This window comes from Felis catus, chromosome A1 (assembly GCF_018350175.1).
Source record: "Felis catus isolate Fca126 chromosome A1, F.catus_Fca126_mat1.0, whole genome shotgun sequence".
Lineage (NCBI taxonomy): Eukaryota > Metazoa > Chordata > Mammalia > Carnivora > Felidae > Felis > Felis catus.
The window spans coordinates 97,486,093-97,511,390 of record NC_058368.1 but is presented as its reverse complement, the minus strand read 5'-3'; the positions used below and the strand labels follow the sequence as shown (position 1 = coordinate 97,511,390).

The 25,298-nt window shown below is 36.5% G+C and overlaps 1 protein-coding gene across 7 annotated transcripts in view; it reads right to left on the bottom strand.

Annotated features, from left to right (window-relative positions):
• DMXL1 (Dmx like 1) overlaps nt 1-25,298 on the bottom strand; it is a 135,511-nt gene that overhangs the window by 63,621 nt on the left and 46,592 nt on the right. For all 7 annotated transcript variants that reach the window (XM_019831227.3, XM_019831235.3, XM_019831232.3 and 4 more), the window contains exons 10-24: nt 24,067-24,279; nt 21,758-22,011; nt 20,962-21,646; nt 20,750-20,871; nt 17,208-17,297; nt 17,021-17,123; nt 14,020-14,139; nt 13,506-13,727; nt 9,468-11,153; nt 7,849-7,956; nt 5,767-5,936; nt 5,111-5,208; nt 4,146-4,311; nt 3,182-3,443; nt 279-1,372 (exon numbers count right to left, since the gene is read on the bottom strand). In XM_019831227.3, coding sequence (XP_019686786.1) covers nt 279-1,372; nt 3,182-3,443; nt 4,146-4,311; nt 5,111-5,208; nt 5,767-5,936; nt 7,849-7,956; nt 9,468-11,153; nt 13,506-13,727; nt 14,020-14,139; nt 17,021-17,123; nt 17,208-17,297; nt 20,750-20,871; nt 20,962-21,646; nt 21,758-22,011; nt 24,067-24,279 — 5,393 coding nt within the window. The remainder of the gene's footprint in view (nt 1-278; nt 1,373-3,181; nt 3,444-4,145; nt 4,312-5,110; nt 5,209-5,766; nt 5,937-7,848; nt 7,957-9,467; nt 11,154-13,505; nt 13,728-14,019; nt 14,140-17,020; nt 17,124-17,207; nt 17,298-20,749; nt 20,872-20,961; nt 21,647-21,757; nt 22,012-24,066; nt 24,280-25,298) is intronic.

Below are 25,298 nucleotides of genomic sequence, written 5' to 3'. Positions count from 1 at the left end.
CAATACCCTTTTATCCTAAGGAGAAGTTCATCACCTCACAAGGCACTCACGTAAGAAAGCAGAGTATGAATGCAGCAGATCACAGGGCTTGACGGAGAATGATCCTGAAACCATTATACACACACTACGCTACAAACTCCTAACACAAAACGGTATTCCTTAAAGCAACCATAATGAAGAAAATCAACAACTTTAATACTTAAAAACCAAAAGAGCAGTATCAAAAACCATTTCTCATGTGTGTACTATTTCAACTGGCCACTGTGTAACTTACATACCTGCTGAGATTCTTGTAAAAGCAAAATCAACTCCATTCTCACAGATGCAAGACCCCCTCCGTGGGACCCGTGAAGTATGCAGTAACTGAGAAACATCCTCAAGAGTGACTGATATTTCAAAAGCCACTGTCTTTTTTCCTGAAAATTTTCTCTCAGTTGTTTCACTTTTGTTTGCTGAAGCAAATCTTCAGAATCTTCATTTAATCCAAATCCATCTCCATTTTCGTCCAGGGCAGACTGTAATTCTTCTCCATCTGAACAATAGTCACAGGTCCTCTGAAGAGCTATTACCTCTCTTTCAAGCCAGTGGTAGAGTTGGTAACGCAATTTTCCACCATCTATTTCATAGCCAGTAGATAAAGTACGAAGTTCTACAGTGAGAATCTTTAAACATGCTCTAAATTTTAACTGAACTGCAATTATGTCTTCTGATGGACTCAAAATATCATTTTCATCTAGTGTGCTGAGTGTGTCTGTATAATTAGAACTTGTTTCATCTACTTTTTTCACCGTTTTTCTCTGTAAAGGTTTCAGTTCTTTCATTGAGATAGGGAGATCGTCATTTTCTTCATCGTTATCACTGTCCCATTTTAATTCTAAAGAGTCATCCTGAAATACAACGCTTGGTTGGCTCCAGTCAAAAGAAAGAGTGGAGTTTGACTGCTTCTCTGAGGAACCCTCTGAAGAAGATCCAAAACCATTCATCACTGACTGTGACCAATCAACAGCAGAAGACTTATCTTCCCTTGCATCCAAGTTCACTGGAGAAGAAGGAGAATAGTCTTTACTAGTATCCAGAAAACTCGATGTTCTACAAAAAGGTTTTGTTTTCTTGATGACTTTTGGCATCTTTGATAATACTTCCAAAGCTAACATAGGACAGCCAGCTTTTAAATGAGCACTGGCAGTAGTAAAAAATAATCTTCTTTCACTTAAATTGATTGTTCCTGCCAGTCCACTTTTTCCCGTTAAACTCATGTGTGTAGACAATACATCAGATGATCCAAAATGACGTCTCAGCAACAGAGGATGCGTTCTTAGATAATTGTAGAAATTAAAAACTGCAGGATTACAGGCTGACATCATGACTTGATCTGAAAGTAAATTAAGTTTATCAGCTAAGAAAAATTCAAGAGTTGTACTGCAGTCTTTTTCTCTATGGCACCTTTACCCACCTGGTCTTTCGAACAGAATTTTACTAAGAGATCACCCTCACACATGGCATTGAACAGACAAGAACACGTTTGTCATGAAAGTGTTTTAACATAAAAGGAGAACGGAGGTTATACTGATTTCCGCCTCTTCAGGTAATAATTTAAGATTATTTGAACATCCACTTACACACTCATAGTTCTTATTCTCCTACTTCCCTCAACATCCCTTCCCAGTCTGCTGTGCTAAATCTTCCTCATCTTCTCTACTTGAGGATGTTAAGAGTATCCTAGAGTTCAGTGCTTGGCTTCTTTTCTGTCTACACTCGCTGAGTGAACTCATACAGTGCCAAGGCTTCAAATACCATCTAGACATTGGTAACGTGCACATCTATTTCAAGCCCAACTTCATCCTGTACATCTAGACTGCTATATCCAAAGGCCTACATTACATTTCCATTTACATGCACATACTCTTTCCTCAAGGTCTCTTTATCTAGTGTGCTCTTAGCCTAAACCACTCTTTATCCAGACAGCTACTAGATAACTCACTCAGGTCTCTGTTCAAAGGTCAGCTTATCAGAGAGGGCTTCTCTATCTAAAACAACACCCCCCCAAACCTGCTCCTGGTTTTCCTCATACCATTTACCTCAAGCTAAAAATCCAGGAGTTATCCTTGACTCTTACTCCCTTCACATCCAGTCCTACCTAGTTTACCTGAAAATTATATTCCAAATCCCACCATTTTTCTGAGCCTCCGCTCCTATTATTCCAGTCCAAGCCACTCTTACCTTTTAAAATTTTCTTCTAGAATAGAGAATTTGACTCTAAAAGTATGTGATCATGTATTAATACCAAATCAAAATACATTTTTGACATGAATATGTGTAGGTATAAAAAAGTGACCGGCAAAGGCCTTTTCTTTTCCCCCTTCATTACAGACAAGTCAGTTTGGAAATCTTTAGCTCAGATGGCCAGGACATTTCAACAACTGAACATGGCTTTCTCACAATTCTCTCACAGTAAGACTCATGATATTCCTCATTAAATGATGCTATGTAAAAACCTATCAACTAAAATCTTTTCCAATTAGTACTTCAAGTGATATGACTGACACAAAGGATACCAGCTATTACAAATAATTCAATTCTACCTATGGAAAAAGATTTGAAAAGCATATCCCATCATTTTTATATGATTTCATACAAAGATTCCATTTTATACTAACCTCTAGAAAAGCTTAAGCAAAAGGGATTTCTAAAACAAAAGGAGATCTTAAAAAAAGGTAAATTATAAAAAATTCTCTACCTCACTCATCTCATAAAAAACTAATCCTATCACTTGTCAACTTTCTTTAAAGAATGTATTTTTATTATAAAAATTATAAAACTAATGAACAAACACACAAACTTGCACCTGAGAAAAATGGATTTTCTATCACTACTTTCCTCAAAATTTATATTCAAATATTGATAATACTTATGTCGAATACACTGATTTTATAAAAACAGAAAATCCAAAGTTCTTGGTTTTCAAAGGATTTTTCTGAAAAAAAGGATTTTCCTAAAAAAAAAAACCAAAAAACTGTATATACATAACTCTGTGTCCCCAACTAAATCTTAAAAGTCTTAGACCATGTTTTCAACTTGCTTTGTATTACCCTTAGCACCCAACAGTGTGTTCTGCACCCAGCAAATACTAAAACAACTGTATTATTATCTGTATTATTAACATCTTAGAAATGTAGCTTACCATCATCCTCTCTGACTGGTTGCTTTATTAATGTTTCCAGAGCACCACTATAATCTTCCAAAATCCAATATGCCATACTCCGAAGAAAAGGATCATAATGCATACTTATGTTCAATGAATTGAGTTCACTGACAGAAGAATCAATTCCCAAAACTTTTTTACGTAAAATAGATTTATATGCTGCAGATGTATCAAATTCAGACTCATAGAGTCTTGCTATTACAAGAGCCAACTGAATGTCATTCAGTTTCTCAAGACATACCTTCAAAAAGAGAAATACTGGTTATCAATAAGCAGAAGCATCTTTCATTTTAAGATAAACTCGACTGACTCACTAATAACTAGATGAAAAAAAAGGCACTGTTAGTATCTGAAATTTTTAAAAATATTTATTCTTGAGAGAGAGGGAGACAGAGTGCAGGGGAGGGGCAGAGAAAGAAGGGAGACACAGAACTGGAAACAGGCTCCAGGCTCTGAGCTGTCAGCACAGAGCCTGAGGTGGGGCTTGAACTGTGAGATCATGACCTGAGCCGAAGTCAGACACTTAACCAACTGAGCCACCCAGGCACCCCTAGATGATGGGATTTTTAAAAGTCACTATTAAATATTACTATGTATTTATTAGCCTTATGCAATTTCTGCTATTCTTAAATCAAATTAAAAAATAAAAATTTAAGCCTACATAAAAAGCTTAAAAGGCTGACAATGCTTCTTTTCATGTTTATTTACTTTTGGGAGAGAGAGAGAGAGACAGAGCGCAAGCAGGGGAGGGGCAGAGAGAGGGGGAGACACAGAATCTGAAGCAGGCTCCAGGCTCTGAGCTGTCAGCACAGAGCCCGACGTGCGAAATCACGTCCCAACACACAAACTGCGAAATCATGACCCAAGCCAAAGTCAGACACCCAACCAACTGAGCCATCCAGGCGCCCCAACAATGCTTTTATTAAAAAAGTTTCATCATTACCTCAATTGCATCTCTGAGGCAACCGGCTAAAAGAAAAAATGCTGCAGAATGTTCAAATCTTTGTTTGCCTAACAAAGAAAAGGCATTCTTTAAAGCTGCTTTACGCCATCTCTCATCCTCAAAATTGTGTCCAAAAAACTGTGTCATCTTGGTGTCTTTTTGGGATCTATAAAGAAAAAAAAATGTATGAAAATTTTGAAGCACAATGTTTCCACAGTCAGAACCAATTTTATAAAGTCAGCCATTTACAAGTTAAGACTCAAAGGAAACACTTGCCCATGTATGGATTACTATACATCTGCCTGCCCACTGGAGGATTACTGGTGATCAAAACCTAAGGAATTTATTTATCCTGATTCAAAACAATCCTAAAAGATCTAGTCTCTGAGAAAACTGACTGGTGCCCATGATCTTCCCCTCAAAGTTGTATTCATATAGATTCACCTGGAACAGAGTGTGAAATAAATGATGAACTATTTTTAGTAATCATGTTTATCAAGTCTTGCTAAGAATAAGTAAAAGAGAAAATTCCAAGTGATCCTTGCTCAAGAGTGGGGTCGGGGCGCACAGGAGGAGGGTAGTTTGGAGGGATAGCCTGGTCCATGAATCTGTAATAGGGCAGAGGGTAGATGCCTGTTCCAGATTCCACCAATTCGTCTTCTTCCCCACTACAGAGACAAGTCTTTGGTTTAGTTCTTTGTTCCAAAGAAATGCCATGAGAAGTTCTTACAATAAATAAGAAAATGGCTTCCTGGACTGATAAACCTAAAACCTAAAGTGATGTCATCAAGATTTTTCTATTCTGGAAAACACTTGGGCTTCTTTCCTATGAATCTCTCCCTAAACACAAAAATAACTAAGAATGTACATGAGTCACAATTAACAAGAACAACAAATCTTGACTTTATTTCATACACTTGTTCCTTACGAAAAGTTTTCCATTTTGAAGCAGTTTTCTTACCTACCTATATAAGCCCCAAATCACAGCTTTCTTTCTCATTGCAAGGTAAAAAATGGCAGCATCTAAAGGATCATTCTTTCTATAAAAGGCTGCTTTAGCTACCTATAATTAGAAAATGTTGGTCAAAATTTCACGGAAACAATTTTTAAACAAACAAAATAACTTCTCTCACATACCACACCGACACACATTATTTCAATGACCAATGAATTAAGAAAATATGTGCACGAATGCATGGATGTTTATGTATACATACGCACACATATACACATATTTTACACTTGAACGCGTGCATTTTTTATAATTTCAAAAGTAATTCAGGGTGGTGGCCTCCAAAGACACAGAGAGGTGGGAACACATGGACGATGCTCTTCAGTACAAGCTCCTCAGTACTATTTTACTTTTCCAAGACGTATACACATCATTTTGTAAAAATCAGACACATACTAAGTAAATGTATCAACTACAATGGAAGAATTAGAATATAAACATTAAAATCCTGTATTAATGAGATATTTTGAAATATCATGGCTATTTCAAAGCATTTTACTGATTCACTTAAAAAATAGAAACAAGAAAGGGAGTAAGGAATGTTCTTTAAAGCAACACCTAAAATACATTAATTATTTCATTTTTCTACCACAGTAAAATACAACTTACCTTTTCTATGCACTTGCGTAAGGTGCGGGTGTTCCGGACCCACCATCCCACGCCCATGGCTCTCAGTTCCGACCAGGTGGGATCATCTTTCTGCATGGCCGGCAGCATGCTTAGCAGTTCCTCCTCTGCTACTGAGTGAAACGCCCAGGCAAAATGACTAGTAGACAGGCCTGAATAAATGTCAAAAAATAATGTTCATGGGAAATATAAACATGTTTATATAATGATGATCAGAAATGCGTGTGCCATATATGTCATAAGGAAGTCTCAACTCTTTATGGGACTCATAGAAGCACAATTAAGAGTTTAGGGTTGGAGGAAATAGGTTTTTTCTTTCGTTGTTTCTCCTAACAACTCTATCACTTCACTATTTTTTATAATAAGTACATATTTTCTATGATTAAAACACCTATTTTTAAAAAAAGGTAAGAAAAAATGTTTTATGGAAAATGCTACTTTTCTGATTATTTTTGCTCTCTAGCTATTACCCATGATCTTTCCTTAGAAAATGAGAAACACTCAACGTACTGTTCTATGCTGGAATGACTGTTATTCACAGCTGATTCTCACTTTCCTTTGGTCAATGTTTGTTTTGTGGATTGAATACCATGGAATTAAAACAGCATCAAGTAGATAGGACACCTCCCTGAAAAGAACTTAACAGGGTAGACTCTGGAATCAGATGATACAATAAACCCAGATCCATCTCTAACTATGTAACTGTGGACAAATTACTTCGACTCCTGATTGTTCAACTGCCTCATTTATAAAATGTGAATAATCACAGCACTACCTTATTACATTGTTGTGAGGATTAAAATACCAGAGTTTAAGCATTTAGAATAGAATCTTAAAGCATTTAAAATATCAGAGTTAAGGCATTTAGAATAATAACTATTATTACCCCTTATCACCACATTAGTCAGACACTTTTTTATGTACACAGTATCATTTACATCAGCAATTCTCTTAACCTACTGGCCCCTACATTTGGGGCTTACTGTTCAGCTTCCATTTGGTCTCTTCACAGAGTTCATTTTCTTTGGTATTTCTGGGTGAAGTACATGCTTAATTATAAGATGTGGCTTTGAACATATATGGACTCAAAATTTTAATCTGATAGCAAATGCCAAGGAATCTGAAATGCCCACTATACTTTCTTTCCTTGGAAAGAAATATAGAAATTAAAAAAAAGAAAAACACCTATGCAGTAAATGGACTGCTATTCTGAACTGTTTTTAGATGTCTATTATCTCTCAACTAAGTTCAATAATATTTCACAAATAATTAAACGATTAGACTTAGAATTTTAGTACTTTTCCAAAGCTAAATACAAAATGAAGGGAAGGAGGGAGCAGAAAGACAGAAAGGAAGGAAAAGAGAAAGCAAGAGACAGACAGACATCAATAAGAAGAGGCTAACTTCTGTCCCAATAACACTGTTTAACCCTGTAGCTCCAGTAATGCTGGAACCCAGCTGCACCTCTGAACTTCCAGGGCAGTAAGCCAAGAAATACCCTGTTTTAAGTTACCTTAAACTTAAGTCAAATATTTCTGTTAATTTAAGGCCTAAGGTATATGAGAGTATCTGAAAGGTTAATAAACTAACATCTGAAATACACATTAATATTAACAGTAGTTTTGGGGTGAGTGAATTTTCCCTCTCTATGTTCTATACTCTTTACGTAAGACAATTAAAAACTATTATTTCTGGAACAAAAATGTTACTCAAATTTTGGGTAGAAAACTCAACTTTGATAAATGTTAAATAGAGCAAAGAAAAAAATCTAAACAAGTTGAAGAGAATAAAACAGTATTAATTGGTCTTAAATGTATGACGCATTTGAAAATGTAACACAGATTATCTAATTGCCCAATACCCATTTCTTCATTAAGTCTTTCCATCTACCAAAAAAATTCCAGTATTTTAAGCAAAGAAAATTAAATGGAAATAAATATTTTTACAAGTAAGTTAAGGACACTTAAAATGTGTCAAATTTGTCATTGTTATATCTGGGCAAAATGTTCTCAAGCCTCTCTACTTTTACTCTCTTTCCTTTTAATAGATTACTACCAAAATCACCTTGGTGAAGGAGCTGAGCTCGGTAAGCTGGAAGGGAAGTTGTAAGGAACGTATGAAGTCGAACAGCTAAAAGAAATTTTAACCCACATTCATCGAGAGTTTCTCCACCTATGAACAACAAAAACAATAACAAAGTATTTACTTTTTTGTATTTATAAGAAAACCATTTCATGAGCAAACTCCAAGTAAATGTTAATAATTCTGGCATGTGGCATATGTCACAGCACCAAATACAGGAACAAAACATTCTGAAACCAACAAAAGTTACCGGTCTAATTATTATCTAATATTTCCTTTGTCTACACAAACAAACATCACAGACCAAAGTAGTATAGTTAAATATTTTGAAAAATATTAAAGAGAATGAATTGACTTGGGGTTAGCGATATTTTTCATAACTCAACCTCCTCCCATCTGATCTTGTTTAAATTAAAATGTAACTAAATTTTAAAATAGTTTAACCTTCCCTCTGCAATTCCATGTTGATTCAAGCCATAGACCCATCCCAATAATCAACTGCTAACACAGGAAAAAATAATTACATATTTTCCTTTCAAACACAGTTCAAGGGGTGCATCCTACTGACCTATGCACAAGGCCAGACTTGTTAATTTCAAATCTTACTGAGATCTGATGTGAATTCTACCTTCCAATTTTTTTTTTTTTTTTATAACTCAGATTAAGAAGAAAAAAATGCTCTCTGGGTGAGGAAAAGACCTAATTTTATTATACTTATTTTTGTTATGCTAAGCAGGAGTATACATTACTGCTAATTTTAAAGAACCTCAATATTTTAAAAACCCATTAACAGGGGCATCTGGCTGGCTCACTCGGTTAAGTATCCAATTTATGGGTTTCTGCCCAGGTCAGGATCTCAAGGTCTGTGGGATTGAGCCCCGCGTCAGGCTCCACAATGATAGCATGGAGCATGCTTGGGACTCTCTCCCTCTCTCGCTCTCTCTCTCTGCCCCTCACCTCTCTACATGCATGCAAACTCTCTTTTAAACTTAAAAAAAAAAAAAAATTAACAGTGATTACAACAGGAGAAAAAGCAGAAAGCACCTTTTACTTTCAGGTATTTAAAGTGATTATTTATTTATTTATTTATTTATTTATTTTTGAGACAAAGAGAGACAGAGCATGAATGGGGGAGGGGCAGAGAGAGAGGGAGACACAGAACCGGAAGCAGGCTCCAGGCTCCGAGCCATCAGCCCAGAGCCCGACGCGGGGCTCGAACTCCCGGACCGTGAGATTGTGACCTGAGCTGAAGTCGGCCACTTAACCGACTGAGCCACCCAGGTGCCCCTAAAGTGATTATTTAATAAGAAGGTTAACTTTTGCCAAACTCAAAAGGATTCGATTGGATCTTTAACATTATTAAGCAGACATCAGGTAAAAATGACTGGCATAGTGACTCTCTGCATACTCTCTCAAAGTACTATGATTTACGGAAAAATAGTATCTATTAAAGTTAAAACTATCATGAAGGTATAGTAATAATGATTTTAAAAACCGTCATGGGCATAATTTTTATAAAAATTACTTAAGATTATTTTCTGCATAAGTAAGTAGAACGGTGACCAGCTGTTCTGCCACTCCCATACCTAGTTTAGTTTTACCTTGGCTTCTGTCTCTGCTTTCTCCGATATCAGTGCTGGTAGTTGCGATTGTGTCTGCTAAGGCCATCAAAGACATCTGCTCCATCCGGCTGAGTCCTGGTAAACTAGAATGAAGTAAGTGGCCAGAGAGAACCTGAGCGTGCTCAGGACCAAAGTAAGTTGGACTGTATTGTGAAAGGTCGATAACCCTGGGCTTTGTGTTTTCTTCATCTGTCTCTAACACGTGATTATCAGTCATTAAAGTTGGGATCTGAAAAAGCTCATCATAACTTTCTTTTGACAACTGGTTTGAGTTGTTTAAAGTACTTTGATTACTAGATTTCTCTAAAGACGCATAACAGCTATCGTCATCTGCTGCAAGTAAGGCATATAAAGGAAGCGGAGGGACAGAATCTATTTCTGTATAATCTGTATTTTCACTTTTGTTGAAAGCCTGGGGATCTCTGGTAGTACTTCCACTAGCACTGATGGTGAGAGATCTAAGGCGGCGCTCGTGGTTGGATTCGGCTTCATTCAGAGCCACAACCTCTCCAGCAATGCACTTGACAAGGTGCGACAAGATGGCCTTTGCTCTCCGAACTTTGCCAAGGTCCATGAGTTCTAAAAGCTGCAAAGGATGGTACTGAGGTAAAGTTGGGGAAAGAACATGAGCTGCTTCAAAAAGACCTGAATCTTCTGTGTCCACAGAAGGATCAAAGGCAGTTCTCTTTCCACAGATTTTCTGTGCAAGACTGGTCATGGATCGAGTCAGAGTTTTCTTTGGAGGATGTAATCCAGAACTTGATGAGTTACTCTGTTTTATTAAACTTATTATAGATGGAGTGCTCCCATTGTAGGACTCTGTGACAACAGGTTCTTGTTTAGAAGATGGCTGCCACTGGGAATATACATGCATTTCACAGTCCATGCCTACCACCAGGATGCCATCCCGGACCCATGACAAAGAAACAGGAAAAGGTGGAGAGCCTTCTACTGAAGAAACCAAATCCATACTTCTTAATAGCACAAATTTAGAAAGAGGCACAGCTTTAGTGCTTTCCCAGAGAGGAAATGCAAGGCTTTCCTTACCAGCCTGTTCTTGTACCTTGCCAGCCAGGGGTCCATACATAAAAAGTTTTGATCCAATTCCTACAGTGAGGATATGAGAACCATCCTCTCTGGACATCCAATCTAAGTGAACTAAATGCTTTGTGTTGGATGTGATACTCTCTTTACTGGAGAAATACACCTCTTGCTTATTGTAAGCCACTAAGTTGCTATCAATACTAATGCCAGAATCTAACACTGTATTTAATTCGTCTAAATGAATTGTCTGTTCAAGGACCCAACAGGAACCTCCTGTAGACTCACATTCAAAAATGCTTACATGCATCAAAAAGTCCTGAGAAGACCTACTATTAGATGCAGGCTGCTTATAGGCTACTGCTAACCGATTTGTATGTGCACAGCTAACTTCTACAGGCCTACCAGGGACGGTTATACTACTATTGCTATGAAGTCCATCCTCAATAAGTAACGGCCATTCTTCCCAAATGTATACAAGATCCATTTTTCCATTCTTCAATGTGGCAGATTCTCCATCTGTTACTCTGCATCTCCAGAATCTTACTTTCTCATCAGAGCACGAAGTTGCCAATAAATAAGGAGCACTGCACACAGGATATATGGAAGAAGAACTCAGATGTCCTAAAACAAAAATGATCTATTAACAAAATGTCAAATTGGATAAGTATTTCTGTTTTCATGTACTAAAGGTTTTAGTCTTTGTACAAACTCCTGTTAACAACATGACGGCCTATACTCAGTTTAAGAGTCAACAAGATCAGTAAAATGCTTTTAAAGATGTCAAAAAGGTATACATAAAGGGCAATATTACCAAAACCGAGAACTGGAAGAGAACTCTGAGGTGGTCTGCTTCAGTTCCTACATTTAATAGGTAAGGACCTTTGACCAAATATGTGATGTATCTTACACTAAATCAAACACAAGCTAGAATGACGCAGAGTTAGAAAACCTGAATTCTAATGCTGGTTCTCAAACCAGTAGTCTCTCTGCTCATTTTATATATTAATATGCATCTCATTTTAAAGATACCAATATATTTTTAAAACTGTGTCAACATTTCCTGGCTCCTTCTCTTTCATCTTTTTCAATACAATTTTGTAAGCAGCCCATGCTTACTGAAGTACTAGGTGAGCCCTCCGTAACTGATGTCTATGTGACATTACTGATGCTGAGAAGATTCTTAAGTGGGACAAAACATTTGCCATCCTTAATGTAATGACACACTTTTAATTTCCTAAACCACTGGCAAACTTCTTTTTCTTCAAGATGGTAGTGACTATTTTAGGTTCCTAGCCACAGGGTCTCTGATGCATCTATTCCACTCTAGGAGTCTAGAGCAAAAGCAGGTATACACAAAAAGTAGACAAATACGAGTGGCTATGTTCAAACTTATTTACAAAACAGGTAGGTAGCCCATAGTTTGCTAACCCATGAACTAATTACAACATAGAAATGCTATATAGGATATCTATCATATTTTAAAAGCATTTCAACATAATTTTAATAAAGTTTTTTTTAAGTCCTCAAGGAGGATAGCAGTGTTGTGAAAGGACACAATTAGCATTGTCCGTTGGTATCTCTGAGCTGAGTAGAGAGTAGCTGACCTTCTTAATAGTCTTGATATTAAAAAAAAAAAAATTAAGACTAGGAAAAATGCTTTTTCTCTATGCTATTTTTTGCCAAACAAAACGAATTTCTCCTTTTTCGCTAGAACTCCTACTCTTCTGCCAAACTCAACTTGGGCCAAAGTTAAATAAGAGGGCTGTTTTTAGAAATATTTCTCTTAGATTTCCCATATTATTTTAATTAGAGTTCAGTAGTGACGATCCAACTATTCTGGCTAAGGGAACAGTTCTTAAAATTGTGTCTATACAAACGTCATTCTTTTTCAAACTTTTTCTTTGCATTAATGCTTCTTTCACTAAAATATATGAAGAAATAAAATTAAAAGTTATTAGAACAATGTTAATACCCCAGCTCCTAACTTCACCAATTAGAAAAGTACTTGATAATGACACGGCAAACTGCAAAGCATTCCAAGTCATCAGTTCAAAAAATGACAGAGAAGTAGAAAAGACCAAATGCACACTGTGACTATGAAACTCAAAGAAGTGGGTAATAAAAGGTGATTTTGTCTTGGTTTTCCTGATACCCTAGAATCGTGGTTCTTTATCTATTGTATGAATTAGAATCACCTGGGTCCCTTGTTGAACCAGCCTGTGAGGTACACCAGCATTTGTGATTCAGTACACCTGGGAGGGTGTAGACCAAGAATTTTTATTTCTAACAAGTTCCCAGATAATGCTGATGCTGCTGGTCTGGAGATCACATTTTGAGAACCACTGCTCTAGATTAAAGATGATAAATATTACAAGGAATGACCCATTCGAAATCCCTCAGAGCACACAGCTCCAGGCAGCCATGACCAACATTATCAAAGTTGGCAAATAAGGCACAAACTTGTTACTATCTCTGCCCTGGAAACGCTCAGTTTTTCTTCATAAAGACGTCATGAAAATTTGTTTTGGAAATCACTACTTAATGCTACAACTCGCTGGCAAATGTCAGACATCTGAAAACATAATGAGAACGTAAGTTTTCAGTTTAAGGTAAAGAGAGTGTTTCCATTTCTGCTTCCATGTGCATTTAAGAACAGGTAGCTATGCCTCTTTATATATATATATATATATTTTTTCAACGTTTATTTATTTTTGGGACAGAGAGAGACAGAGCATGAACGGGGGAGGGGCAGAGAGAGAGGGAGACACAGAATTGGAAACAGGCTCCAGGCTCCAAGCCATCAGCCCAGAACCTGACGCGGGGCTCGAACTCCCGGACCGCGAGATCGTGACCTGGCTGAAGTCGGACGCTTAACCGACTGCGCCACTCAGGCGCCCCTCTCTTTTTAAATACCTTACTGAATATTCATAGATTCCAAAGTTTGAGTAGTCTCTTTTTACAAACTTTACAAACCTGCTGATGGCTTAACACTTATTATCTCAACTCCTTCTGGCAAATTCAATTCTTGACTATAAACCATTTCTGAAGACAGAGTTAACTTGCTGGTACTCTGGAGATTTGCTCTGCAAGCCTGATACTTCTGTGAAAAAGGAGACAGGATCTTCTCTGGAGAAGATGAATAATGTTCTTCTGGTTGCCAAACTGCTTCAGTTATTTTTGTATCTACTTTTTCATCTATAAAACATAAGAAAAGAACCAAAAACCAGGGGGAAAGGGGGAATCCCTGTAAGTATTAAAATTACTACATTTTATAATCCAAAAGCCTTATAAAAGATTTTAAAACATACTAATATGATTTTTTACAATAAGAAAATGAGAGAATCAGTTTGCTTTTTAAATTAATTGAATAAACTACAGTTACCTTCACTCAATAAGAACAGCTTTAAAAAATATGCAGTGAACTATCTAACCACATATAATTTGTTAATTTAAGCCTAAAGTTAAAAAAAAAATTAAAAAGACTCACCTAATGAGACAGGAATAGACTTTAAATGTAAATTCCACATGTGTAACAATGATTGGTTGTCTTGGGTGCACTCTATTACAATTAGGTAGAATTTCTCAGAAAATCCATTAGGTGAGCTGCCTGTTGGTATTAATAATTTTCACTATTAACATGAATAAATGAGACAACTTATTAAATACACCAAGTTAAAATAAGTGAATTAAAAAAAAAATTAAAACCCTTACCTAAAATTCTACGTAGAAAGTAACATTATAGAGTACAATCAACTTTTTTACCACATGAATTTGTATCAACTTGAAATTTTAACAATTATATGTATGCTATGCTTAAATTTCATCTTTGAATTGACAGGCTTAAAAAATCACATATCACAGTCATCACTGTCACATCATTCACATAGGTTACACTATAATAAGGAAATTTCTGAACAGAGACGCTGTGACGTTGTGACATATACTTTAAATGAATACATCATGGGGTGCCTGGGTGGCTCAGTCAGTTAAGCATCAGACTTCAGCTCAAGTCGTGATCTCACAGTTCCTAGGTTTCAGACCTGCACCGGGCTCTGTGCTAACAGCTGGGAGCCTGCAGCCTGCTTCAGATTCTGTGTCTCCCTCTCCTCTGCCCCTCCCCTGCTTGTGCTCTGTCTCGCTCTCTCTCTCAAAATCAAATAAACATAAAAAAAATTTTTTTTAATCAGCACTACTACCATGATTAAAATTGTGTTGCCAAACACAATTCAAAGTAAATAACTTCCATAATGGAATGATCTATTAATGATGTTTATCTAAGAACCAAACCAAAAAAAAGTATTTATTTAATTATTCATCATATTATTTAAGAACATTTTTCTTGGTCAAAACTCCATGATTTAAGCAGTGCATAAGCTGCTCAAAATAAACCAAAAAACTGCAACTAAAATATAAAATCAGTGACTCATTATTAACTGAAATAAAATGGACCTGGTTTAAATTTTATCCAAGTCTTCTTGGTTACAAGCTAATCTTATGTACAAAATCATGTAAAGAAAAATTATAGAAACTATATAAACCATACAGCATATAAAAATCAGGAAAAAAACCACACACAAATCATATTGTGTTACAAGACTAAATGAAAAGGTAGCTTTGGTAACGTGTTCCAGGTGAGTTAGGCATTTAAAGCACAAGAATTTAGGGGAGGGAAAGGATAAGGGATAGTAACTAAAGACAAAAGATCAGAGATCAATCTATTTCTGATAATTTTACTAACAAGAAAGAATGTCCTATTAATGAAAGTATCTGTGAAATATTTCTTCTCTTCTTAACATTACAGCAAAATAAGATGAACATTTTGGGTGTTTTCTAGAAAACTACAATAATGAAGATAATAGCTTTTGAGTAAAAGTAGAATTCCCTGAATATTTTAAGAAAAACTAGAAAAAAGACTTAAAGAGAAAACAAAAGTTAAAAATTAAAGACTCATAGAAAAGAAAATGCTGGAATAGATTAAGATCACAACAAACTCAACCTTAAGCATAAGAGAGTAATTTCTTTTAAAAACCTTAGAGAGATTTGGATGTTACAATATTAATGTTATTAATATTTTAAGATATGAAAGGAATCAAAAAGAACATTTTGTTGATATAAATAACCCTTTATCTTGTACCTGACATCTTTATTTACCAATTTTAGTATCTTTCTATCCTTATATTCAGAACTTACCAAAGCACTGTGTTGTTGCACAGTTCATGAATTCTCAGAGAAAATGACAGACTAAATGAAAACAGTGGTAAGAAACTAGATATTCGACATAACGGTGCAAAACTCAAAAGAAAAGGAAAATGGAAAAAGGTAGAATTAAGAAATAATGCACAAGAGGAATAAGACAAATAATCAGGAACAAATATAAAATGAAAATAATATTACTTGAGGCTTAATAATGGATTTTAAAAAGCAACAGGCACAAAAAACCAAAACCAACAAACAAACAAAAATCCCGGAAAACAAAAGCAGCAGGCACAAGCTGTATGTATGGTTCATGTGCAAGGAAAGTCATTTCTGAGTTTGGTTTGGCTCCGTACGTGAAACTGATGACCAAGAGATTTTAGTTTCATTTTGTTCTATTTTCCTTTACGCAAAGTAACAGTTAATTCTGAGTGTAGGAGTTTAATATAATTTTTTTAAATGTTTAACTTGAAAGTATTAAGGCAGTCTTTATAATTTGAAGTTTTAAGCTACTGTTTTAAAATTTTTTGTTTTAATGTTTATTTTTGAGGGAAAGGGGCAGAGAGAGAGGGAGACAGGGAATCCAAAGCAGGCTCTGTGCTTTTTTAATGCAAAGTCCAATGTGGCGCTTGAACTCACCGCCATGAGATCATGACCTGAGCCAAAGGACGATCAACCAACTGAGCCACCCAGGCGTCCCTACACTACTGCTTTAAACTGTAGGTTTCTAAAAGGTCAGGTGTCCCTATTACCCAAATTGCTGGTGGAGGACCCTGTCCATGCAAAGAGTACTCACACATTTATCGTAAAAAACATTTCTATTATGCTTTTTAAAAAATGTAATTGACAAACCCCTTTAATGTTTTCATGTTTATATCCAGGTTTAAGAATTTAAAAATACTGGTATTTTTTTTTATTTAAAGAAAAAGTTTTTTTTAATGTTTATTTATTTTTGAGACAGAGACAGAGCATGAACAGGGGAGGGGCAGAGAGAGAAGGAGACACAGAATCCGAAACAGGCTCCAGGCTCTGAGCTGTCAGCACAGAGCCCGACGCAGGGCTTGAACTCACGGACCGTGAGATCATGACCTGAGCCGAAGTCAGACGTTCAACCAACTGAGCCACCCAGGCACCCCAAAAATACTGGTATTTATATGTTAAATAATATCAGAAACCTACATAGGAAAATTTTAAGTTCACATAGATGGTATGAAATACTATATCAACTTATCTTCATTAACTGCTTAATATACTCTACATAATATTTCTCACTACATACAAAAATTATTCTTTACCTGCATCAGACAATATTCTGTCTTTTCCCAGACTTTTCTTCTCGAGGTTATTCAAAATGAAATCTTCTTGAAAAACATGAAGCAGCTGGGTTTTTCTGCCTTGCTGAATGTAAATAAATACCAACATATATAAGTTGACATATGTGTTATTTACCTAATGCTAAGTGGCCAGAAGAATAATACTTACAAGTTTGGTAATGGGATCTAATGCGATAATGCATCCTGGCCTGGCAGTTGACTGCTGACTTACTATGTTAAACACTTCACCAACATATTTCTGTTTAAAAAAAAAAAAAAAAAAAAGGATATCTCCTTTATTTAACAATTAAATTAAAAAATAATAATTAACATGAAATTTCAGGCATAGTAGAGAAATAAGGTCAAGTGGGGCTAAATAAGTCCCTAAGTTGCTCTCATCATAAACATTCTGGGACTTTACCTTACCTAATTATGTTGGAATGAATAAGAATTATGGCTCAGTTGGTACAGAGAAAAACAAAAGCAGTGTGCGGTGACTGCTAGGGGAAAGAATATTTCACATCTATAAATATGAAGGACTGACTTCAATCTCATGGAAATATTCTAAGAATCAATGCTTTTCGGGCATAATTTAAAAAAAAATTTTTTTTTTTAACGTTTATGTATTACTGAGAGACCAAAAGAGACAGAGCCTGAGCATGGGAGGGGCAAAGAGAGAGGGAGACACAGAAACCGAAGCAGGCTCCAGGCCATGAGCTGTCAGAACAGAGCCCAACGCGGGGTTCAAACTCACAAACCGCGAGATCATGACCTGAGCTGAAGTCGGACGCTTAACCAACTGAGCCATCCAGGTGTCCCTTCGGGGATTAATTTTGAGGTAAGAAAGATGGAGCTAAAGAAACAAGCTGATATATTATGTCTATATGCTGATTTCTCAAGCTACTTATGTCCTGACTACTCTAGTCAAGGTCACATTGTTAAATTTGATCTTCAACACACTTAATCTATGAGCAGCATTTGATTCTGGTGATCACTCCCTTCTTGAACTGTCTTCATTCGGCTTCCACTATACACCACATTTACCCTACTTTCAACAATGGCATGCTCCAGGGTTCAATCCTATCACTTCTTCTTTTCTTCAGGGATCTCATTCAGCTCCATGCTTTTAAATTTATATTCTGACAAGTACTCATTTTATATCTTCAGACTGGGCTTCCCTCTAAACTATAGACTAGCTTACTAGGTCTCCTAGGTGTCAAACAGTCATCTCAACATTAACATGTCCAACACCAGGCTCTCAAAAATCCATGCTCTTCAAAATCTGCTACTTATACATTCTTCTCAACTCAAGGTCATTCTATTCTTCCTTGTGCTCACACACAAATGTGGGCCATCATCCTCTTTTGCTCATACAAGCCCTAATCCAGTTCAATCTTGCCTATTTGATGTTCAAACCACATCCCGATTTGTCCAATTCTTTTTTTTAAAATATAATTTCTTGTCAAATTGGTTTCCATACAACACCGAGTGCTCATCCCAACAACTGCCCTCTTCCCTGCCTATCACCCACTTTCACCTCCCCTGTACCCCCCAACAACCCTCAGTTTGTTCTCAGAATTTAAGAGTCTCTTACGGTTTGCCTCCCTCCTTCTCTGTAACTTTATTTTTCCCCTTCCCCTCCCCCTGGTCTTCTGTTGAGTTTCTCAGGATCCACATATGAGTGACAACATATGGTATCTGTCTTTCTTTGCCTGGCTTATTTCACTTAGCATAATACCCTCCAGTTGTTGCAAATGGCCAGATTTCATTCCTTCTCATTGCCAAGTAGTACTCCTTTGTATACATAAACCACATCTTCTTTATCCATTTGTCAGTTGATGGACATTTAGGCTTTTTCCATGATTTGGTTATTGTTGAAAGTGCTGTTATAAACATTGAGGTACATGTACCCCTATGCATCAGCACTTCTGTATCTTTGGGTAGATTCCTAGCAGTGCTATTGCTGGGTCATAGGGTAGTTCTACTTTTAATTTTTTGAGGAACCTCCACACTGTTAAGATTTGTCCAAATCTTACCATCTTTATCACTACCACTTGCTACCATTATAAGCCGCTTTGAGACTGTCTCATGGACTACTATAAAGATTCTTGGATTGGCCTTTCTGATTCCACTTCAGCTCCCATGTCTAATGTGTACAACAGCAAGAGAAATCCTTTCAAAACCTAAGTGAGATCATATCAATCTGTCAATGGTTTCCATGTTCTTCAGATTAAAAGCCAAAGTTACCAAAATGGGCCATACAGCCCATTGTATGATCTTGCCAGGCTGGTTTTCCAACTTTATCCCTGACTACGTTCCGCATCACTTACTCCGCTCCAGTCACAATATCCTCCTTGCTGCTCCTGTACATACCAAACATGCTCTGACCTCAGCATCTTTGCACTAGCTGTTCCTCTTCCTAACATACTCTTTCTCTAAATATTCACATAGCTAGCTCCCTCATCTCTATTAGATCCTTTCTCAAACAGTACCTTCTCTGTGAGGCTTATCCTGACCAGCCCCTTATTTGGCATTCTCCACTACTTCTGCAACATGGTTTCTCTCCACAGTATTTATTAATATATTTTTACCTTTTTTCTATAGCCCTTCACTAGAATGTAAGCTCAGATTTTTGTCTGCTCTCTTCACATCTAAATTCCCAGCATTTAAATAATACCTGAAAATAGAAGGCCCTCAATAAATATGCGTGTTTCTCCTATAACACTCTTGTATGTGTTTTGAAAAACCCTGCATTCTGAAAAACCACACATTAAAAATAGGAAAAAAACAGGATTGGAGCAGACCAGTGACACTATGCAATTATATAACTAAAACATTAACAAAAACATTAACTGGTAGCTGAGGAGATGGCTTGAATTCCCTGAATAATAAGCTCAGTGAGGTTGAAGGTTACCTCAGGGTTCATTTAAAAACACCAAAGCCAAGAGTGGAAATGCTGGCTTGCTGGTGGATTGCTATTAGCTGTGTAGAGGAAGAAGCACCGCCTATCATAAGACAAAGGCTTTGTGAGGAGTTGAAAGGACAATAACTGAACTGCAACGAAGTTGAGAGCTTTTTTCTTTCGTGGTTTAAAACTCTACTGCTGCTACTCCAGCTCCCAGTGTCTTGAAAACACTACAGGTGAATCAACATAACTTCCACATTTATCCTGCCAGTCATCCTCATTCATTTCTGAGCAAAGAAGTATTAGAGAAACACATATTGTAGGAAACCAGACTTTACTTTTGGAATGAATAAAAGAAATGGTTTCTTTTTAAAGAAAAAGCTAACGGGGCGCCTGGGTGGCGCAGTTGGTTAAGCGTCCGACTTCAGCCAGGTCACGATCTCGCGGTCCGTGAGTTCGAGCCCCGCATCAGGCTCTGGGCTGATGGCTCGAAGCCTGGAGCCTGTTTCCGATTCTGTGTCTCCCTCTCTCTCTGCCCCTCCCCCGTTCATGCTCTGTGTCTCTCTGTCCCAAAAATAAAATAAAAAACGTTGAAGAAAAAAAAATTAAAAAAAAAAAAAAAAAAAGAAAAAGCTAAGAATCACTATAATGGTACCTTACAAATGTGAAAAAAATGAAATAACTAGAAAATATACATCTATTTACTACAAATTATAGGTCACAATTCTAGAACATGCCCAATAAATATAAATTACTTATCTAAAAACATCATACTATACACTTAATTTTAAAAGCCATTTACTTACAGAAATTTCAGGATTGGAAAGCTCATATAGAAGTTTCTTGGCATCAATAACAGCTTCATATAATCTCAGATACTGCCCATCACTTGCTACAAAGCATGCACTAGGAGAGTTGCAGTATGCACCTAGAAAGTATTTACGGACACTTACAATTTAACCCTTAAATAATAATGTCAGAAAATCTAAATCTCTTAAATAAGAATTAGAAAGCTCACCTAGACAGTAGCTGGGTATAAGAGTGGGCAGCCACGCCACATTGGAAAATGCAGAAACATGTAGAGAATTAATCCGGGCCAGTTCAGAAACACCTCCAGAAAAAGACAATGGCCCAACGGGATCAACCCTCCAAAGAATAAGCTCACTATAAACTGCATTGGGATCCTGAAATGTCACATCAACGCTGCTTTTATTCTGTTGTGCCAAAGAACATTCTTCAATATTTACAGGATCATGAGGTTGCTTTTGGTTATCGACATCCGGTGTCCTTAGTGCATTATGGTGTGACGTCGTCAGCAGTAATGGTAATACTGAATGGCAAGCTAAATCGTTAAGATGAAACCGATGACCACAATATCTGGATTTATGAGAAATACTGAGAACTGTAGAAAAAGCAGATTCTTCAGCAAAACTGACCAGCCACTGATTCAGAGAGCCATCAGCATGCTTTGAAATCATCATAACATTAGGGGTAAAAATACTTAATTTTAAACTATTAGTTGATTTACTGTGACCAGAGGAGATTAGCATTGATGTGGACCGCGTGAGACTAGAAGGTTTTTGTTTTCCTTGCTGAATAGCCAAGTCAACATTCTTGGTGCAGGCATACATCACTATGCTTTTACAGAGAGAGTTTGCATCACCTGTGGGGAAAGCTACAGGAATTCTGGAAACAAAGGACACCTAGAATTAAGAAAGCAAGCATTAGAACATATGAAATAATAAAAAGAGGTATTACAAAACAGTACCCACATTTAACAAGAAGTAGCTCTCCAGAGATCGTAATAATAGTACCTGGACTTGACGAAACATACCAGGCTGGTATTCATCCAGCCAATCCACATGCCAAACCAGCAAAGAACCATCCATGGGATGAATACTGAATAGCATGTCTGCATTTTTACTCCATTCAGACAGAAGTACTTCAATCTGATGATCAATGGCAGCGGAGGGTAATGGTACAAAACTTGAATTTGGTACCATTTTATCACTGCCCAATTCCTTTTTTTCATGATTTGCTTTCAGATCATCAACACCATCATCCATTTCTATGAGCAAAAGAATTCATGACCCAGTAAGTACAATTAAGGTATTACTATAAATTAAGAAACACCCTTGTAAATACATTCAAGATTAAAAACATAACGGCTTTCCTATAAACAAGAAAGTGGCTCCTTTTTAAAAATAACTTTGCTCCAGGAATATAAGACCATTAGAGTTAATTCTAGAGGGCCTATAGGACTGACTCAGTGGATTAATGGTAGAGTACTAATACTGGACTAGAAAATAGCGAAACTGGTTGTACCACAATTTACTCAGAAGTAAAACATACTACTTGTCTGGACCTTAGTTTTTCTCACAGTAAAATCACGGAGTTAGAACTGGGGATAGAATTCTGGGCTGAAATATATTATTGGAATGCAATTTGTATTTTCTTCATAATATTAGATTTTTAAGAACATGAGTCCACTGTACTAGTGATGCTCTAGGTGTATACACTCATAACTGATAGGACACCTTAAAGAAACTATTTTAAAGGAATACACTTAAAGTGCAATTTCCAGATCTCCTTCAGTAACACAGGTAACTAAAACTGCTATACTGAACTATTAAAACAGGTACATATACATATTGTGACCTCTATTTCAAAAATCCTGGCCTCTACTCTTAGTTAGGAAAATAGAGACGTTCTTAAGAGAGACTCAAAAAATGGTAAGACTGTTTATCAGATTTAAAAAATTTGTTAAGACATACAAATTATTAAGAAAAATAATTTAACAGAAAAATAGGCAAAGAGCAGGAAGAGGCATACCACAGAAGAGCTAAAATAATTCTATTCAATTTGCCTCAAGAAAATGACATGTAAAACAAGATGCCATTTTCCCCATATCAAGTGGCAAAAATATTATGAAATATAATGAAAAGCTCCAGTGTTGGCAAGGATGTGAAAAAAGGTTATGTGGATCCATTAGAAAAGGGTATTATAAACACTTCTGGAGGGTAATTTGGCAAAAGTTATTGATATCTAAAATGTCCACACTCTCTGGCAATTCTGTATCTGGAAATCCTCTTATGTAAAAATTCACAGGAAGATTAAAAGATGTGTCATTGTACCATGATCAGTATAGTGAAAAATAATTTAAATCAATTTAAATGTCAATCAAAGAGAAAATACTCAAATTTTCTCTTGATATGGAATAATCAAGAGCTGGTAAAAATCATGAGGTAGAAAAGGGCCCATCAGTGAATTTAAAAAGCAAGCTGCAGGCAGATCAGTGTTTTTGTTTAAAAAAGGAATACCTACAGCACAACTTAAAAAAACAACCATATGTATGTTTGTATGAGCACAGAAAAGAATAGATCTTGGAAGTACACTCATACAATATCCAATTATTTTCCTAACTGTACTGTTTGATTTCTTTTTTTTAATGAGCCCATACAACCTTATAATCAAAACAAAACTTTTTAAAAACAGAAATATTTATGAACTACAAACTGTAGCAGAGATGGCTAGCTACCCACCACAAACTCATGCTTTCTAGTCCTCAGTATAGAATGACCACCCAGTCAGAGACTGCATGGGCCTTATGACTAGTCTTTGCCAGTTAAATTAGAATATAAATGGTTTGTGATATGTGCCAATTCTGAGTTAAAGATGTTGAGGAACAGCTAAACCTTGTCCCCCTCCAAAGACTCTTCCAGCTCCCAACCTACCTGAGGCTGAATGCAGACTTTAAGGCCCTAGTACAATCACCTGAGGATTTCATTAAATTGCAGATTCTTAAAGATCGTGCATTTCTAACAAGCCTCAGGTAATGTCAATGCTACTAGGCCACAGGTAGTCCTTTAAGTAACAAGGTCCTAGGGGCTGACAAGAGCATAAGTATGGAGAATCCTGAGCCTCTATCATCCCATAAAAGAAAGCCACTTGCAACAGGAATGTTAAATGAGCTGGATTATTAAATGAGCTACTCCAAATCTGTATTACACCACTGAAATTCTGAGTTTCTGAAAGGAGCTAGTTTTAGCCAAATATAGACAACTTAGCTATTCTCAACAAAACTTGACATTTTTTTTTTTTTTAATCCTTGTTAAAGCTTTACCTTCATCAGATTTTACATCTGCCTGATTAGCATCTTCTACACTGGGCTCAGAAGATGGCTGTTCAAAACTTTTTCTAAGTTGCTGTAAAAATACTTCCATGGACAAAGTAAAATGCAACTCTTTGTTGTTCAGCCAGTGTACCACAAAAGGCCCACTCTTCTCATTATTGTCACTTAGACTTAGAGATGTGATAGAAGGAAGAAGTGGAATGTCTATAAAGAACAACAAAACACACACAATATTTCTATCATACACAATATTCAGGTCTCACATTTTTACTATTAACTATTACATTTATCTTTACACTTCTGTAACATTTTAAATAAGATTCCCAATATAATGTTTGCCACGATTATTAGTAACAACAGCTTTAAATGATAAATTTAACATGCCTATTATAAAGGAAAACAATTATGTATTCTAGGTCCTATAGCATAATTTATATACACATACAGATATTTTCTTTATTATCTTTTTTAATATGAAATTTATTGTCAAATTGGTTTCCATACAACACCCAGTGCTCATCCCAACAGGTGCCCTCCTCAATGCCCATTACCCACTTTCCCTTCCCTCCCACCCCCCATCAACCCTCAGTTTATTCTCAGTTTTTAAGAGTCTCCTATGGTTTGGCTCCCTCCCTCTCTAACTTTTTTTTTTCCTTCCCCTCCTCCATGGTCTTCTGTTAAGTTTCTCAGGATCCACATTAAGAGCGAAAACACATGGTATCTGTCTTTCTCTGTATGACTTATTTTACTTAGCATAACACTCTCCAGTTCCATCCACGTTGCTACAAAAGGCCATATTTCATTCTTTCTCATTGCCACGTAGTATTCCATTGTGTATATAAACCACAGTTTCTTTATCTATTCATCAGTTGATGGACATTTAGGCTCTTTCCATAATTTGGCTATTGTTGAAAGTGCTGCTATAAACATTGGGGTACAAGTGCCCCTTGTATCCCTTGGGTAAATTCCTCCAGTATCCCTTGGGTAAATTCCTAGCAGTGCTATTGCTGGGTTGTAGGGTAGCTTTATTTTTAATTTTTTGAGGGACCTCCACACCGTTTTCCAGAGCAGCTGCACCAGTTTACATTCCCACCAACAATGTAAGAGGGTTCCCATTTCTCCACATCCTCTCCAGCATCTATAGTCTCCTGATTTGTTCATTTGAGCCACTCTGACTGGCGTGAGGTGATATCTCAGTGTGGTTTTGATTTGTATTTCCCTAA